We start from the raw sequence: 19,155 nt of genomic DNA on the forward strand, positions 1-19,155 counted from the left end.
GATATATTCCAACCTGACAGCTGAAGCTTTTATCTGCCTCGCCCTCAGCCTGATCCGAAGTACTGTAGATTTGGCCTCTGTATGACTCCTATGCTGCGTTGCTTTTAATGATGCACCGTTCCTTGCAGATTTCCTTTTTGCAAGCTCTCTCTTGAAATAAGTTTCTCCCGTTTTCATACTGTAACACATACAAATGAATAATGGTATTTAATGCAGAAACCGTAATCCTCTGTATTTCCTAACTTTTCAAGTATTTGAGGCTGCATAATTCCTATCCAGGGACAAAATGTCAACAATGCATTATTATTATTATTATTATTATTATTATTTACGGATATGTACAAAGAAATTTTTATATTACAAAGCTTTCCTTGTGTCTTGTCTGAGGATAAATCTTTTAACATAGGCGCCACCTACTGTTGGTTTTGAAGAAGGCAGATGCTAATATTGTTGAATGTACAGAAAATATGCAGGCATGCAATGCTGCATGTATAATAATATGAGATGGGAATGACTGAAGTTTGTTGAGCGATTGGGTGAAGCGTGAACGAGGGATAGTTAGTCTCTAGACACTATATTTTATATATGTTTTTATATGGTAAAATGTTACATTTTCAAAACTTCCCTATGTATTTTGCTACTGAAATGTAATTTGATTGCACAAGCCTTTTTATGGTGGTATTTTTATGTTTTGTTTTAATTATTTAGGGCAAGGCATTTTTCAACGTCCTGCTTTTTGTTTTTGTTTTGTGAATGGGGGAGGACAGCTAGAACACACGCCAAGAGCTGTGTGACCAAAGGTCACTGTGATAATTGATTCTCCAATGAGCACCGTTCAACAGTATAACAAATCTTAGGAACACATGCCCATAAAAAAAACATTGACATTCCTTTTCCATGGGACCTTTTAGGACACTTGCAGATTATCAGAGTGTCTCCACTTTGAGGGGCTTTGAGCACTTGCAATGAACTGCTCCTGATTTGATAAATTCATCAAGAGCAAGTACTATATAATTGCCTATTCTACTGAATAGCCACTGTGAAATAATACATTTTAGGTAATCCTTTCCTAGATGAGTTTTAGAGGTAAGTGGTGCCAGATTCATCAGCTTTAGGCTAGGGTGCAACTGTAATTAAGGTCAGGTATTGAAGATCCTGTTGTCGCACTTCATTATTGCATTCCATGGATTTCAAAAGGTATTTTTATCTGCAAGTTGCACATAATGTTGTACCATGGTGCATGCTGTAATTTTTTTTTTTTTTTACTCAGATTTTATTGCGGTTTTTAACCAATGTTTGTAAAAAAAAACAGGCAACTATATTTTAAGGAAAGGTACATATTATATGGGTTATGTAGAGAAAAACTACGAAACCACAAATGTTGCCCTAACGAACCCTTCATCCCAGTCAGAATAGTCATAAGAACCTCCCTCATAGCAAGATAGTGTTGTAGGGAAAAATGGCCTAAAATGGCCTTCAGGACACTGACCTTTTTACTTTTTTTCCTGCTCAAATTCTAAAAGATATAACTTTAAAAAAACATTTTCTGACAAATAAGGGCTTGTTTTTTTGTGGGAAGATTTGTATTTTCCAAGGGGTTTATGTATATGGTAAAAATAGCATGAGGATTCGAATTCATTAACTCTTTCCTGCAACCATACAGTCCCACTAGGGGTCATACACTGGGGATGCCTTGATCCCTTATACGATAATAATAATAATATACAATACAATTATAAAATACAATGATAGCGTATTGTGCTTGTCAGTGTTTTACTGACGTTTTGCCTATGACAGTGGTGGCGAACCTATGGCACAGGTGCCAGAGGCGGCACTCAGAGCCCTTTCTGTGGCCATCGCCCCAGCACACCAGACAGGACTCAAAGAATCTTCCTCCAGTTCCAAGCAACTTAAAATATGCTGCTTTCAGTCATATTTATATACTTACTTCACTACATGGGACTGTAGGAAGAGGGAGGGAGATGAGTAGACAGGGCAGAATTATCTTTGGAGGACCTTCTGCTGGTCCCACGATTCTCTGTGTACAGAGGGACACAGGAAAGAAGCTAAAATGAACATTTTCTATCTTTCTGTGTTGCTGTCCTCAGGAGGCCAATATGATTGAAAGTTGTTGAACAGGGAGCAATAAGTTACTGCTTTAATTTTTGGTTGGCACCACGCGATGAATATGGGGGGGGTTGCAGTTTCGGCACTCGGCCTCTAAGGGGTTCGCCATCACTGGCCTATGAGATCCAGTGCAAAACTGGGTCTCATAGGATCTCATAGGCCACCATACATGGCAGACATGGAGTTCTTTGTCAGAACTCTGGCTGCCATGGCAACTCCTGGCACACTGCAATTGTGCTGCAGGGGCCGGGGGAGTGACAGAGGGAACCCTGTTTCTTCTGTCTCTCTCCTTAGCTGCTGTCTTTGTACTCAATTGCGGCAATTAAAAAGTTAAGCTGCCCGACACGGAGCATTCCCCATGTCGGGCAGACACAGTAGGTACCAGGCTGCCAGTGTGCCAGCGTGATCCCAAAGACGATATAAATAATCCTTGTGCGGCAATGGTCTGCTGATGAGGACGATCTATATCGTCTTACGTCCTTAAAGGGGTATTCTCGTCTGGGCACTCACATTCAGTTTGATAAATCTGCCATATATAAACATTTCTTCAATTAGATGTTATTAAAAAAAATGTTCCCGTGTGAAGATAATTTCCCATAAATGTAGTCATTTTGTCCCTTAGAAACGAGATGGCTTCCTCGGATACGGCCACCTCTGCTGGAGGGATTGCACAAAGAAACAAATTGTTTTTGTATATGAAATGTCCGGGATTTACTACATGACCCACAGCCGTCCTGTGGTAATGATTGCTGAATCCAGGTGGTCAGGCAGGACTCAATAGCGCATGTCTGGCCACCGCTGCCAGAGTGTGACGTGGTCGTAAACCGAGGAAGCTATCTCGTTTCTAAGGGACAGAATGACTATATTTATGAGAAATTCTCTTCACACAGGAACATTTTTTTTTAATAACATCCAATTGAAGAAATGTTTATAAATGGAAGATTAGTGAAACTGAATGTGAATGTCCAGGCAAGAATACCCCTTTAAGGGGTTAAAATTGACTCATAGGGGAAGATTTATCATTAAAAATATAGAACAGGTAAAACTGTTCCTAGTTTCCCATGGAAACCAATCAGAGCTCAGCTTTTCATTTTATAAACGGCTGTGGGAAAATGAAAGTATGGAAAAGTTATTAACTTATTAGAGCCAGAGGATGGCAAAATGAAGATTTTTTTTGTACAGGAGGTTTTTATTTTTGTAAATGTATGAAAACATTATAGAACTTATATAAATTTGGTATCGACCCTAAAAATAAAGGAGACATATAATTTGGGACGCACTGGGAAGGCTATAAAATCCAACCCCACAAGAATCTTTTTTTCCCATGGAATATTAAGAATTGTCACTAGGAATTGCAGGGTTTTTTTTACGCAGAAAACAACCCCTCATACAGCTTTTTACATGGAAACATAAAGATATAGATTTTTGAAGGTACTTATTGGTAGCTGGTCGGAACTCGGTGACCCTTCCCTCGTGCTCGCGGACAAACTGGTATCAAAAGGAAGAAAGATCCCGGCACTTCGAGGTAGCTCAAGTGAATGAATTGCTTTTTAATTCACAAAATGCTGCATACAGTGCAAAGCATACCGCAAACGCGTTATGGGGTAAAGCTTCATACTTTTTATATATTCTAAAGCCCTGAATAAAAATGTAAATAAGATGTTTGGGAAAGAACACGGATTTGGAGAACACTTTCAGATAGCTGCAAGTTCTTGGTGTTAATCTGGCACCTGCTGCTCATTTCCTTGATTAGCTGATAATACCTATTTATCTGGCACCATTACTCTCCTGTTTTCAGCAATTTTATGAAAATGGTGTGCTGTTCTAAAGTGACTGAAACCCCATGGCAGCAGGTTGTCCAGATGAAGGCGAAAGGAGTGACCCTATCAGCCATAGCAAGAGAATTTGGTTGTTCTAGGTCTGTGATTTTTATATTATTACATCTTTACCACATCACAAACTAATTCAAGTCCCCCAAAAAGACTGGTCACGCTCCAAAGACAAATGCCAGAGAGGACAGGATAATACAGAGAATTTCCATGGGTAATAGTTTCAACACTGCAACTAAAATTGCTTGCCGGTTCAGCACTGCCCAGAGTAAGGATCTGCTTCATCATACAGTGTCTCTACGTTTAAGAGAATTTGGACTGAAAGCTCACTCTACACTGACCAAACCTCTCATAGGTAGAATCAAAAGCCTAGACTCTATTTTTGCAAGAGTTTTTAATGATCAAAGCAAGTTTAATTTGGATTTGATGGGAAACATTATTTTTGTTGACAAACTGGGGAAAGACTGAACCCAAAGTGTGTAAAGAAATCATTTGAGTTGGTGGAGGAAGTGTTATGGTTTGGGGAAAGTTTTCTGCAGCAGGAGTTGGACCTCTCATACAGCATCATGGCAGAGTAAATGCAGTGTGTATCAGATCCTTTTCAACAACATGTGGTTCATTCCTTGAATTCAATCAGCCATTTCATGCAGGACAATGCCCCTTTTCACACAGCAAAACAGGTAACAGAAAACATTGTAATGATGAAATAGCCAGGGCAGAGTCCTGATCTAAACCCAATATAAAATCCTTGGTGACAAAATTATGGCCAAGAAAACCACAACCGTGATAGATCTGTGGAAGAGACTGGAAGAAGAGTGGACCAAAATCCCTCCAGAACAGTGTGACAGACTAGTGATGTCCTGTGGCTGCAGATCACTGCTGATGAAGTCACTCACAGAAAAGCCCTCTATACTTCCTACCAATTGGCGACTGTTTTAACCTTCAGAAAATGTCATTAAAATCTTTCTTTGTTAGACTGCATTCAGATGAACAGAGCCGTGTGGGCATACATCTGCCGCGATGGAGAGATGCACAGCATACGGGCCATAACACGGGGAAAGATAGGACATGTCCTATCTTTTTCCCGTGTACGGAGTGGTACAGGGCAGTTGTCAGGTGGCAGTATTTTTGGCACACGGACCTTTTTGTTAAGCTAGTTGTAGAAGAGCCAGAAACCTGTCTAAAACCCTTTATAAATGTGGTGCAGACAGTTTTTTAGTACAAACTGCAACATAATTCTGTCATAGACAGATTAATACATCTCCCCCATTGTGTTCTTGTTGTGCATCATTGGAGACTGGTTGGAAATGCATACTAGACCATAGTCTTGAATTTGTTTTGGAGACTTTGCTATAGAGTATGCAATGTATTTTGCCTGATTTACACAGAGCAAGTAAACCTTGACATCTGTTGATTACTAAAATAAACACAAGATCACAGCCACCTTAATCTGGAAGAGATGGATTGTAAGTGACAGTCGAATGATATCCCAAGCTATGGGCTTTACTGTCACTTAGATTTATATATAAATCAGAATGAAGATGCTGTAATAGATGAGCACAGCTGGGATTTCACTGTGGAAATAAGTACATTTTGTTCTATAGTTCAGTATAGTTTTCATTGAATTAAATTGCCAGGCTAAGCTGTTTGACATTCATTGGCATACAGGTTTTGTGGCTTTGACAGGGAACTTTTTCTTACAAATAAATTAGTAGTGGAAAATTTTAGTTTGAGAAGAAAACTGAAGCAAATATTGGGAATATGGAGGTCACTGTCCTGCAAGCTGTAGGAGTGAATGAAAAGATCCAAGTTATTGTGCAGCTGTTTTTGTTAGCTTTCGCCTGTGCGTTCATAATTAGGAGGGTAGGATGGAGCCTAGAAGACTCATTAGGTAGTTGGGGGTCCCATATGTGCAACACACACCCGTTTTAGTTATTTACGTATTGGTTATTTAAGACTTCAAAAATCTATAACTTTTTTATTTTTACACGTAAAGAGCTGTGTGATGGCTTGTTTTCTGCGTAACAAATTGCACTTCATAGTGATGGTATTAAATATTCCATGCCATGTACTCCAAATGCAGTGAAAATGGTGAAAAAAACGCATTTGCGCCATTTTCTTGTGGGCTTGGATATTACGTCTTTCACTGAGAGCCCCAAATTACAGATCTACTTTATTCTTTGGGTTGGTACGATTAAGGGGATACTAAATTTGTATAGGTTTTATAATGTTTTCATACATTTACAAAAATTAAAACCTCCTGTGCAAAAATTATTTTTTTGATTTTTGCCATCTTCTGCCGCTAATAACTTTTTTATACTTTGTTGTACGGAGCTGTGGGTGGTGTCATTTTTTGCGACATTTGATAATACTTTCATGCTGTTTGATTTTTACTGTTTATTTATATTTATGTCAGTTCTAGGGAAAGGTGGGGGTGATTTGAATTTTTAGGTTTTTTTATTATAATTTTTTTAAAACTTTTTTTACTATTTTTATTTTTTTACAATTTTTCAGACTCCCTAGGGTACTTTAACCCTAGGTTGTCTGATCGATCCTATCATATACTGCCATACTACAGTATGGCAGTATATGGGAATTTTCCTCCTCATTCATTACAATGTGCTATCAGCACATTGTAATGAAGGGGTTAAAACGAAATGGCCTCGGGTCTTTGGAAGACCCGAGGCTACCATGGAGACGGATCGCCGCTTCCCGTCACGGGGAGCGACGACCCTAAGTAAGATGGCGGCGCCCATGCGCCGCTATCTTTTTGAGGCTGCCAGCAGCTTTGTACAGGCTCTGTACCTATGTCTTATACACAGCAGCCTTCTGAGCCTGGTATCTTCTGTATTTTATAGGCTCGCTACCCATTTCTTGTACCCAGCAGTCTTCTGTTACCAATATCTGCAGTGTTTTACAAGCTCTCTACCCATTTCTTGTTTCCAGCAGCCCTCTACAAATCGGTGCTCACAAGTTGTCAGCTACATCGGATAGTTTGCATGCAAAGTAGCACCTTTTGTTCATACTTGAGCAGACATGAATATAATGGCTATTTGCTGTGCTAGTTTCTGTTCCATACACAGCACGGAATGTAATAGGAAAATTGGGAACCAGATGCTTGAAGCTTAGCAGAGGCTATGTGATAAAAGATGCTAGCGATTACCAGAGGATCTGGGGATTGTGCACAGAACAGGCAGCTGCTGTCTTCAGGAATACAGTATAAATAATGATGACCTTTTATCTGTATTGTTTGCATATTGCTGAATCTTTCCTTAAGCGTGCTGTTTTTCTAAAGCAATCCAGGCATTAAATGGAAATACTAATTGTTTCGAACATATATTGTGCTTACTCGCTTCCGTACCTTGTGTCACAGTCAAGTGCACTGAAATGGCATTTCTGTTTTCATAAGAAAGTAACTGTTGTATATATCCATATCTATCTTGCGTGTGGATTTTTTTCCTGTTTTCTCTATACTTTTGTTTGTCATTCGTACATTGTATTCAACAAAGCAACTAAAGGACATTTCCATGAGCTTGATGCAACGTGGTATGTTACATCCAACTTTTATTTCCCTAACTCCAACTCAAGCTCCACCAAAATGTTCACCGACTCCACCGCTGTGTGTTCCTGGTCACTCTAGCATTGTTGAAATTAATTTTAGCATTCCTCTCCTCAGCTCCTGAGCATGTAGATAAAGGTTAGCACACATTTTATCTCCACTAAAAGCCTAGAAGAGGATTCACACATCACACCGACAGGCTACATGCAGCCTGTCAGCAGGGTGTGGATTGCAACTCGTGGCTTGCCAGTCAGTCCAATAAGCACTTTTATATCACATAGGAGTGTAAATTGGTGCAATAGACGGGGTATTAGTGACTTCTCCACCCACTCCACTCTGTGTCCTGACTCCTAACACTAGTTGTATGTGTTGTGATAAGTACACAGAGCCAGAGAGGACACTGGAGTGTTAAGTGGTAGTTGTCAGCTGTGCTATACTACTCCAGGTACCTCCACTTTTTCTGAGGCCTGATGTTGGCACTTACAATCGGCGCAGGATAAAGAGCAGAGCGGCACATGGGGGAGACAAGAGGCGGCAGGTAAGGAGAGAATTGATTTTTTTTTTTTTTTTTTTTTTTTTTCTGTCTGCCCTGGGTTTCCCAGGCATAGTTAGTCTTCTCCAAATGCAGCATTTGGTTTATGGGGCGGCATTTTTTTCTGTACTGTTGTTGATGCATCTAGGGTATTGCTAACTGGTATGGCCTTTTAAAATTGAGAAGGATTACAATATGGCCCATGGACCATTACATTTTGTTAATACTTGGCCCAAATCGGGAAAAGAACAGACATTTTAAGGAAATGTCACAATTTTTAGAATTTATTATATGTTTGAGAATTACCGTAGTACATTGGGTTAAAATGACACAAACCGATTCCACTTTACTGTTTACGATACACTGTTTTTAGGATTTCTTGTGAAATGTAGAGTGATACATATCCCTACTGCTCAGGGGTGCAAATATATATAATTTTTTTTTAAATTTCGCTTCAGACCCATGTTTTGGTTCGATCATTCTATTCTATAGCCAATCTCAATATATTGATCTATCGATCCCGCAATCAATGCTTTCAGCTGTGCGTGTCTGGGACACTGCAAGCTACGTTCAAGGATGACAGTTAATCAATATTAAAGACTCCAGAGTATCTTGGCTTTGCATGTTACTCCAAACAGACAATACATGTGCGCTTTACTTCTGCTATCCATGTATTCTACCTGTTGTAACTATTTAGAGAATTATAGACCACCTTGTTAAGTATGTTATCTAGTAAAATCCAAAGGTGCCAAATCTTAAAACTTAATTCAATATGATATTAATATAATTATATTATAATAAATAATGGCGAGACATTATTTTGGGACCTGCCTCAGAAGACTGCAAAGAAAGTAATGCATCTTGTTTAGTGTTCTGTCCGGTTCCATCAGTCTGCCTGATGTTTAATCTCTACCTAAACACTGCCTTTATTTTTGAAAGAATTAATCATTTATTTTTTCAAAATCATTTTGTTTCTAAGTTCTATTCAGTGAGTTTAAAAGCAGTTTTATGTGTTGCAAAATGACAAACGGTGGCAATTCAGACATTTGGGCGTCCTTTTCCATTGATGGTATCTCTACCGAAAATAACCATTTTCTTTTAATATTTTGATCCGGAGAAATGGGGATTCAGAAAAGGTTTATGATTTTTCTTGTTTATTTTTATGTGATATATGTGCACAGATATGTCATAAAGGACATAAAAAAACAGATGATATGATAGAGACTGAAAAGTTACCCTAATTGATCTAATGTGTGAAAGGTTGTTTATTGCAATTACAATACATATTGGTAATGAGGTGAGTTATGCCTTATGCAAAAGAGACCAAGCACTCCTCAACATAGTCGAAAGTATATAAAATGAAGCTCACCCGTGCGCTGACCATTACACTCTGGGGTAACACTGTCCCCAACATGCATTTCGGCTTGGTATAGCCTTTGTCAGAGGGTGACTGCAGTAGTTTATATTATAACCTTTTCAGTTTTAGTTCTGCCCAAATAATGTTTTTGCAAATTTATAGCTGTTTGTGTCTCTGGTTAAAAGGAACTCTATTTGTTAATTTTTCCCTTCTAAGAGGGGCTCTACAGCAGATTAAAGTTCACAAAGCTCTGGTGTGACCTTTGAGGGGCATAAAGTAAAGAGGAAAAAAAAAACTGAATCAATTTAATAAAAAAAAAATTTCTCCAAAAATGTGTTTCATCTCTTCAATCATTCACCCAATGACACCCCAACAGAAGTGGGTTATATTATATATACAGGCGGTCCCCTACTTAAGGACACCCGACTTACAGACAACCCATAGTTACAGACGGACCCCTCTGCCCACTGTGACCTCTGGTGAAGCTCTCTGGATGCTTTACTATAGTCCCAGACTGCAATGATTAGCTGTAAGATGTCTGTAATGAAGCTTTATTGATAATTCTTGGTCCAATTACACCAAAAATGTTGAAACTCCAATTGTCACTGGGGCAAAAGAAAAAAAATTGTCTAGAACTTCCATTATAAAATATACAGTTTCGACTTACATACAAATTCAACTTAAGAACAAACCTCCAGACCCTATCTTGTATGTAACCCAGGGACTGCCTGTATATATATATGTATGTATGTATGTATAATATATTTATTATGATGGTACGAAAAGTGGCAGCACTCCGAGATTTCAATATGAATCAAAACGTACTCATTTATTCCAACATGTGTCTTATAAGCTACGTTTCGGCTCCTCACACCTGGAGCCTTCTTCAAGCCTAAATATATATTTTTTTTCCCTTTTTTTTTTTTTTAATAAGCTTTTATCCCTAAAGTTTTGTTTTAAGTGAACATTCCAATCCTAATCCTAATAATACAACATTCGTAAAAATGCAGCAAAAATGTCCTTGATGGCCCTAAAAATTAAATAGAAAAGTTAGAATGAAAGAATGTCTTGCCCTGAACGGCTGTCTTGCCCAAAAAAAAGTGTACTGCACATAAAAAGCTGTGTAGAATGTCTGGTAACATTAGCAATCACACTGACTAGAGGTAATAAGATTATGTAAGTTTGTATTTTGAAAACAAATAGTGAACTCAGAATTTATTATGAATAATTCAAATCTGCCTTACAGTAGAGAACAGTGGCTGCATGTTGAATAGTCCTCCAGCATATATGCAAAATAAACTTTTAGAATCTAGCCTTATTTTTCAGGAGGTTACTTTTTTAAAATAAAAAAAAACTTAAAGAGGACATGTTACCCAGAAATTTGCCACTAGGAGCTACTTACTAAAGTAAGCAGCTCCTAGTGCTAAAACAAACGCCACATTGTTAGAATAATGGCGGTAATCGAAAACCTCCAACAACGCTATCTTACATTGCGGCAGAGTACAAAGTAAACGCCGAACCGCTCTTAAAGCTGTCCTATGTATTCATGAGGGGGTGTGACTGCTGTCATGTGGCAGTCACCTCCGGCCTATGGAGCGAGCAGGACGGTCCGGGGAAGAGGCAGCGCCTTGGACCCGACCCTCATGAATACACCGGACAGCTTTGAGAGCGGTCCAGCATTTACATTGTTCTCTGCCGCAGTGTTAGATAGCGTTGTCGGATGTTTACGATAACGCTATTGTTCTAACACTGCGGCGTTTGTTTTAGCACTAGGAGCTGCTTTGTTAGTACAGAGTTTCTTGGTGACTGGTCCTCTTCAAATGTAGGTAATCTGCCAATAAAGATTCAGAGGACTAAATAAGCTGCAAAGACTTGGGTTGGTCATAGTCTTAAAACATTTCAGTTGAGTTGTGCAAAAACAAATATTTGTTTTGAAAATATATAGCTGTACGTTTCTCTTAAATCAAACTGCTCCCTCCCCATAACCACTCCCATGTTCCATTTTCTGAGCTGCATTGTTTACATTACTCCCATAAATGATAGTTATGTAAATGGTGAATATCAATGTTGATGCGGTTTTCGTGATTCATTGTGGGCATAACCAAAACCCCCTAGCACAGTTCTATCCACAGGCAGACTCCACAGACTCCATTAAAGCGCACAAGCCACAGGCTGGCTTATCCTTTAAAACCTTCTTCTCTTACCTTTTACCCTCCAGCAATCTGTATCTGATGAAGGTCTATGAGACCGAAATGTGATAATGGTGGATTGCGATGTGACTTGTCTGAAAATAAAGAAAATATGCTTTTTCACATAATTGGAGTGGGGAGTTATTGTTAAATATAAACAATGTATTTATGGGGAAAAAAAACCTTTATGATGGAAAAAAAGCAATCCTAACCATTACGAAGACCTTCATGTTATAAAAGGGAAGCTCCACTTGAGACTTGCTACATGGTGATGTAAAATCAAATCTTGCAACTTTTGTAATAAATTTTCTGTTTTATTTTGTTATTTCTGTGTAGCTCAATATTACATGAATACCCAGGGCAGCTTGGCTCAGTAGCACATAAATATGGATATAGTCCAACTCATTAAATCATTTCTGTGTGGCTTGGTTAACAGATAATTTCAGACGTCCTGTTCAGGGTTTTCTTTTCTAGTAATGAGCACTTCGGAATCAAAGAATAAAAAGGGGTTTCTGTGTTGTTGTGCAACTTTATGGAAATGAGGATTAACCATTGTATGTCACCAACTTTCTTATATGTATGTCTTTAATCCACCTTAATTTTCAAGATCTCAATGAATTGAAATCAATCATTTAGAATCTAGAGGCTAAAAACTCCTACAGCGTCTATATTTTTTATGGCTGCGTATTTGCTGCAGTGTGCTCAGTGTAACACAAGGAGGTGTGGACAGGACTGGTTTATCCCAGCTCCTACCCTGTTATTCTTTCTGTTCAAGGGGACCCTGGGAACATATACAATGATAGTTCCAATTTCTCCTCCTTCCTTCAACAGTATTGGTGTTGTAAAGAAGCCAATATGATTGAAAACTGTGGCAGAACAGGGAACAATAAGTAACTGATTAAATGTCGGCACTTTGTGATACATAAGTGGGTTTTTGGCTGTAGTCAGGGTACTTGGCCTCTACAAGGTTTACCATCACTGCTCTAGTTTAATAAGAAGTTACATAGAAAATACATATAATTTACTCTAATGTATGGCCGACCATGTTGTTTAGACATCTATTCAGCGAATTCACCATACAGTAATCCATCTAACTTCCCAATACATACATTCAGCCTCTCCAGGCCTTGTATGTCTGCTAAAGCACTCTACACATTCAATAGACGGCTAGTCCTATCATACTTTGTGTGCATGTTCATTGCATATCTTGTGTAAGGCCTGTTTAACTTTTCTCTATCAGCAAGGGCTGTCATAAACTAGAAAAAGATCCTGTGTGCTGCTCTTATCACTGCTGCTCTGTGTACAGAGAGGATGTTACATCAACATCACATGACTCCTGCAGCCATAATAGGTTATAGTCTCCATGTATAGGACGATCAGTGAAAAAGGGTATGCAAATCCATTTTTAGTGTGTTTGTATTGGTTTAAGGCAGTAGCTGGAGCAAAATGTTCTATGATCCCGTCCAACCTCTGTAATTTTGGGAGTAATGCTGGCCTTTGTACAGCACAATGGAAGATGTGGACACTGCATGAATGAATAAATAAATGGGTTCACTGTAGATACTCTTATACTGGAACAATGTCCCTTATGTATATCTTCCCAAAAATACAGTGATTTGTAGAAAATGCTTCTGCAACTGAAAGATTTTCTTTTTCAATTTTTTTTTCTCAAAATAGATATTCAGAAAAAAGGCCATTGAACTTGGAGAGAAACTGTTGCCAGCTTTCAATACACCAACGGGCATTCCTTGGGCGCTGTTAAACATGAAGAGGTAAATAATTATGTGTATGTATTTTATCTTTAAATATGTTTTTTTATTTGTGTTCTCTAGAGTTGTCTTTTGCTTCATTATTTATAAATTTATGAATATGATGACATTTTACAATCCCCCAAATTTTTCTTTAAGATTTGAGTTGGAGTTCTTGTGCTACAAACTAGTCTAGGGTGTCAAAATGTCATTTTATTAGGAATGATGAGCACTTGGGACAATAGCATGTGTATATTGTCTGCTATACAGTGTGTATATCTTACCTTTCTGACAGAAACTGTTTAGAGTTATCATTATTATTTATAATAATTATTAATCACTATTTTATGGTGCTGCACAATTGAAAAAGGTGAACATACAAAGCCTAAAGATAAAAGCAATGTTGCCTATGAGGGCTTACACTATTATGGGTAAATAGATGGAAACACTAGGTGAAGAAACCTAAAAGTAGAGTAATAGTGTGTTAGAGGGAGTTTTAAAGAGGACCTGTCACCCCCAAAAAAAACCACTGTAGGAGCTGCGTACCAAACCTTCTGATAAAGCTAGCAAATACTGTACTGCCATAGCCTCAGAACGTCAGACCGCTCTAAGCTGGCTCCGGCGTTCTGAGGTTATCGGAAGGTTCTGATAAAGCTAGCAGTTTAACACAGCCAGAGATCACATTAACGCCTCCACAAGCGTCTGACGCATGTAGAGGCAGTTTTACTCCTCAAAAGTATTAATCCGCATCTCAAATCTGTTTGGGCCATGAGCTGCAGCCTCTTAATGTCACTGCTGTAGCTCCGGGCCCGATAATAGATTGTGACCGGAGCTCAGGTACAGGCTGAGGCAGAGGAGATGGGCCTGCACTCGGACGATAGAGGCATCAGCTCTCGGCAGCATTGTACCCCCCTGTACAAAAAAACATTTTAGGATTTTGCCATGTTCTGGCACTAATAACTTTTTTATACTTTGGTTTACAAAGCTGTGGGTGGTGTAATTTTTTGCGACTTTTGATGACATTTTCAATGTTATCATTTTTAGGACCGTATGACCTTTTGATCACTTTTTATAGAATTCTTTATAATTTTTAAAATGGCAAAAAAATGCCATTTTCGACTGGGCGGTATTTTCCGTTACATGGATAAATGCAATGAAAAACCATTATTATATTTTGAGCAGGTATTTTCAGAGGCAATGATACCTAATGTGTTTATTTTTTTTATGAATTTAGAATTTTTTTTTTCCAGACTGCCTAGGGAACTACAGTATGGCAGTATATAAGTATTTTCCTTCTCATTCATTACAATGTGCTGATAGCACATTGTAATGAAGGAGTTAAAACGAGACAGCCTCTGGTCTTCGGAAGACCCAAGGCTGTCATGGCTCCCCGATGATGTCACGCGACGATTCTTGGCAATTGGTAGGAAAATACCCGCAATCTGTGCTAGCACCAATCGTGGGTGTTACTGGTAAGTCTTTGCTGCAAATGCAGCAAAGACATACTGGCTATGGAGAGGGCTCAGCCCGTGAGCCCTCTCCATGCACCTATAACTGGCTTGTGACTTAATACTACATCACATGTTGATAAGTGGTTAATGTAGTGTGTGTTTTCTTGTACTGTACTATGGTTTGTGGTAAAGTACCCATCCCCCTCACTGTAAAGTACCCATCCCCCTCACTGTAAAGTACCCATCCCCCCTCACTGTATAGTACCCATCCCCCCTCACTGTATAGTACCCATCCCCCCTCACTGTATAATGCCCATCCCCCTCACTGTATAATGCCCATCCCCCTCACTGTATAATGCCCATCCCCCCTCACTGTATAATGCCCATCCCGCCTCACTGTATAATGCCCATCCCCCCTCACTGTATAATGCCCATCCCGCCTCACTGTATAATGCCCATCCCCCCTCACTGTATAATGCCGTTGCCCCCCCCGCACTGTATATATTGCCGTTGCCCCCCTCGCACTGTATATATTGCCGTTGCCCCCCTCGCACTGTATATATTGCCGTTGCCCCCTCGCACTGTATATATTGCCGTTGCCCCCCTCGCACTGTATATATTGCCGTTGCCCCCCCTCGCACTGTATATATTGCCGTTGCCCCCCCCTCGCACTGTATATATTGCCGTTGGCCCCCCCCCCCTCGCACTGTATATATTGCCGTTGGCCCCCCCTCGCACTGTATATATTGCCGTTGCCCCCCCCCTCGCACTGTATATATTGCCGTTGGCCCCCCCCTCGCACTGTATATATTGCCGTTGGCCCCCCCCCTCGCACTGTATATATTGCCGTTGGCCCCCCCCCTCGCACTGTATATATTGCCGTTGGCCCCCCCTCGCACTGTATATATTGCCGTTGGCCCCCCCTCGCACTGTATATATTGCCGTTGGCCCCCCCTCGCACTGTATATATTGCCGTTGGCCCCCCCTCGCACTGTATATATTGCCGTTGGCCCCCCCTCGCACTGTATATATTGCCGTTGGCCCCCCCTCGCACTGTATATATTGCCGTTGGCCCCCCCTCGCACTGTATATATTGCCTTTGGCCCCCCCTCGCACTGTATATATTGCCGTTGGCCCCCCCCCTCGCACTGTATATATTGCCGTTGGCCCCCCCTCGCACTGTATATATTGCCGTTGGCCCCCCCTCGCACTGTATATATTGCCGTTGGCCCCCCCTCGCACTGTATATATTGCCTTTGGCCCCCCCTCGCACTGTATATATTGCCTTTGGCCCCCCCTCGCACTGTATATATTGCCTTTGGCCCCCCCTCGCACTGTATATATTGCCGTTGGCCCCCCCCTCGCACTGTATATATTGCCGTTGGCCCCCCCCTCGCACTGTATATATTGCCGTTGGCCCCCCCCTCGCACTGTATATATTGCCGTTGGCCCCCCCTCGCACTGTATATATTGCCGTTGGCCCCCCCTCGCACTGTATATATTGCCGTTGGCCCCCCCCTCGCACTGTATATATTGTCGTTGGCCCCCTCGCAATACACCTTAGAAATGGTAAGAGGAGTATTATTACTCTTTTGGAAAAAATGTAGTGCGACCTCTGAACACCGCTAATACTGGGGTAGCGCTAGGAGCTGCTTACTTTAGTAATGGTGACAGGTCCTCTTTAAACAGGTGGATTTTCAGGTTACATTTGGAAGGAGGGAGCTGTACAGTCCCTTGGGGTCCATCAGATAAGGCATTTGACACTGCTATTATAGTTTTTGTGTTCTAGTAGAGAAAAATTTAGGAACATATGTGAAATTGGACAAACACATTGAAGAATTATATATGAACCAATTGTCTGCATTCAGCAAGTAGTAACACTGGCATACATATTTATTCAGTTACTTGAGTGGCTGATAAAAATAATATTTCTAAGGTTCCTCGTGTTCTATAATACATCATGGCTATAGAATTACTTTTGCCGTCATAATTGAGAACAATTATTTTCATACCCTTTAGTGATGTACTGTTCTAAAAGCTGGACGACTGTCTTAAGTAAGCACCAGCAAGGTAAAGAATACTGTAGCTTTTAGGTCTGGTACTGTGAGGGATGAGGTAATGCAGTGCTTTTGTCTTTCATGGCCCTTGTAAAGTTGAATAGACAATGGGTGGTCTTTTCGTTCTGCCCAGCTCCAGTTTCAGAGATTTGCACCATATCTATTCCACTAATCTGATTTCACGTACATACATTTCCCAGTATAAAGCACACAATTGTCTGTGTGCCTCAAGGAGATTTTATTTTATAGATAGTACGGTTTATATGGCTACCAAGGTTGGAAAACAAGTGGAGAGAATGTAATGCTGTCTAAATCCATTTTTCTAAAGGAGGTTCTTGTCTAAGCCGTAATGTCCTGTTTGGAATATGAATTGGGGTTTCTATCTCTTAAGTCCTGTATAATCAGTTACATAAACACAGCAATTGATGTTGGGGTTTTTTAAGGTGAAAAATATCACATTGTGTTCAGACTAACCATTGAAGCAAGGAAGAAAGACCGGGGAAAAGGGTCACAAAAACAGATTTCTTTTATACAGTGTACAATTAATTTATAAAATTGTTTTAAGGTTTAGTTATACTTTGAGGTTTAGCACCTACATAAGGGCACATCACATCAGTACTCCTATACCAGGTGTCTATGTAGTACTCAGACAACAGTATTCTGATCAGTATTCTCCTTTATTTTTTTTAAGCATAAACTTGGAGTGGAACATCAACAGAGAAAAAGTATAATGGAATGATTTGCCACTATTCCATGTCATGTTCTACTCCAAGTTTTTGCTTTCAAATGCTGAGTAAAAGTTACTGACTAGAATAGTGTTGTCTGCTTTGGGCCTTAGTGTAGGTGTTTGCTTTGTATAGGTTTTAAGCCACTGGATATTGAGAATAGACTTCTAATTCAATCACGGTAAGCTAAAATTAGAAAAATAAACACAAAACTGAGGAACGAAGAGAAAACACTAGAAACTTTTATATCACCGTGGCTGTGCTTATTTTAGGCAGGGATTAGGCAGTCCCTGACTTAGACGTCGAACTTAGACAACTCCTAGTTACAGACAGACCTCTGGATGCTGATAATTTATTGACCTTAACCCCAAGCTACAATGATCCACTGTAAGAGTTATCAAAAGTGTCTGAATTGAAGCTTTATTCTACATCCTTGCACCGATTACAAACCAAAATTTTGAAAATTCTACTTAAGAACAGACCTAAAAAAATAAACTAAACAGAAGAAAAGCTACCAAGAAGCACATTATTGAAAAGTAAAATATGCTTTATGTATGGTGGCAATGAATGTATTTGTTTGTATTTTTGTATGTAGTTAGTTTGTTACCAACATGAAGAACATTGTACATCTGCAGAGTATTATTTCTGGGGCTACAGAATGTTTATGTATAATGTTCTTCTAAATATATACCAAAATATCTCAACTAATTCAATTTTACTACTTAGATTTTGCAATTACAATTTAGTGAAACCCAGCAGCCAAATTTAATTTGCACCACTTGAGAACTTAGCTGTATGGCATTGGCAGACAAGTTGGCAGTAATATAAGCAAAGCTATTAAATTGGCCTGATGCTAAATGAATGTTTTCACTTTTACCTTTCTCCATTTTACAGCATTTCTAATTGCATTTGTCCTGAAAACTCTTGAAACATCCATTATTAGACATCTTTAAAAACCCAGTTTCCTACCAACAGTGCTTTAATTGTTTCTGTAAATCTAGCTGTTTGGGATGCCTGAAGGTCATTCAGGCACTGGTTGACTTGAGATGATATGTCAGAGACCCTAAACTGAATTTCATCTCCATTTTAATTACATATACAGCTTTTTCTAACAACGAGGTTTAATACCAGAAATAATTGGGCCCAGCGTCTAGGTAAAAACTAGTGTTACAGATACTTCGAATTCTTAGTTGTAAGAATTGGAACAAGTAAGGAAGCTGCAGTACCGCTTTCCTGTGATAAATTTTGAGTAAAGTTTTATACATTACAATGATGGATAATAAACAATAAATGTGTTTTACAGGACTGTTATATTGAGGAATGATACATGGAATAGGAAGTCCCTGTCATACATTGCTCCACAAAAAGTTGGGGATATTTTGCTTTCATGTGAAATGTATGGAAAACCTAATAATCTCATTCTACAGCAATTTTATATCATGAAAGTATAGCATTTCTGTAGAAGCATACAATGGTGAAGTCCATAAAAAGCCAACAGTGCTCTTGAGGATCAATTACAGCTTGAAAACAACATCTCATGCTGTTCCAGGTTGCCTAATTGTCTGCTGAGGTATAGCATCC

At 39.5% G+C, this 19,155-nt stretch overlaps 1 protein-coding gene across 1 annotated transcript in view; it reads left to right on the plus strand.

The window, feature by feature from the left end:
• Positions 1–19,155, plus strand: part of MAN1A1 (mannosidase alpha class 1A member 1) — a 133,813-nt gene that overhangs the window by 72,961 nt on the left and 41,697 nt on the right. The window contains exon 6 of the mRNA XM_072141681.1: positions 13,271–13,365. Within this exon, the coding sequence (XP_071997782.1) occupies positions 13,271–13,365 (95 nt within the window). The remainder of the gene's footprint in view (positions 1–13,270; positions 13,366–19,155) is intronic.

The sequence above is a fragment of the Engystomops pustulosus genome, chromosome 3 (assembly GCF_040894005.1).
Source record: "Engystomops pustulosus chromosome 3, aEngPut4.maternal, whole genome shotgun sequence".
In the NCBI taxonomy this organism is placed as follows: Eukaryota; Metazoa; Chordata; class Amphibia; order Anura; family Leptodactylidae; genus Engystomops; species Engystomops pustulosus.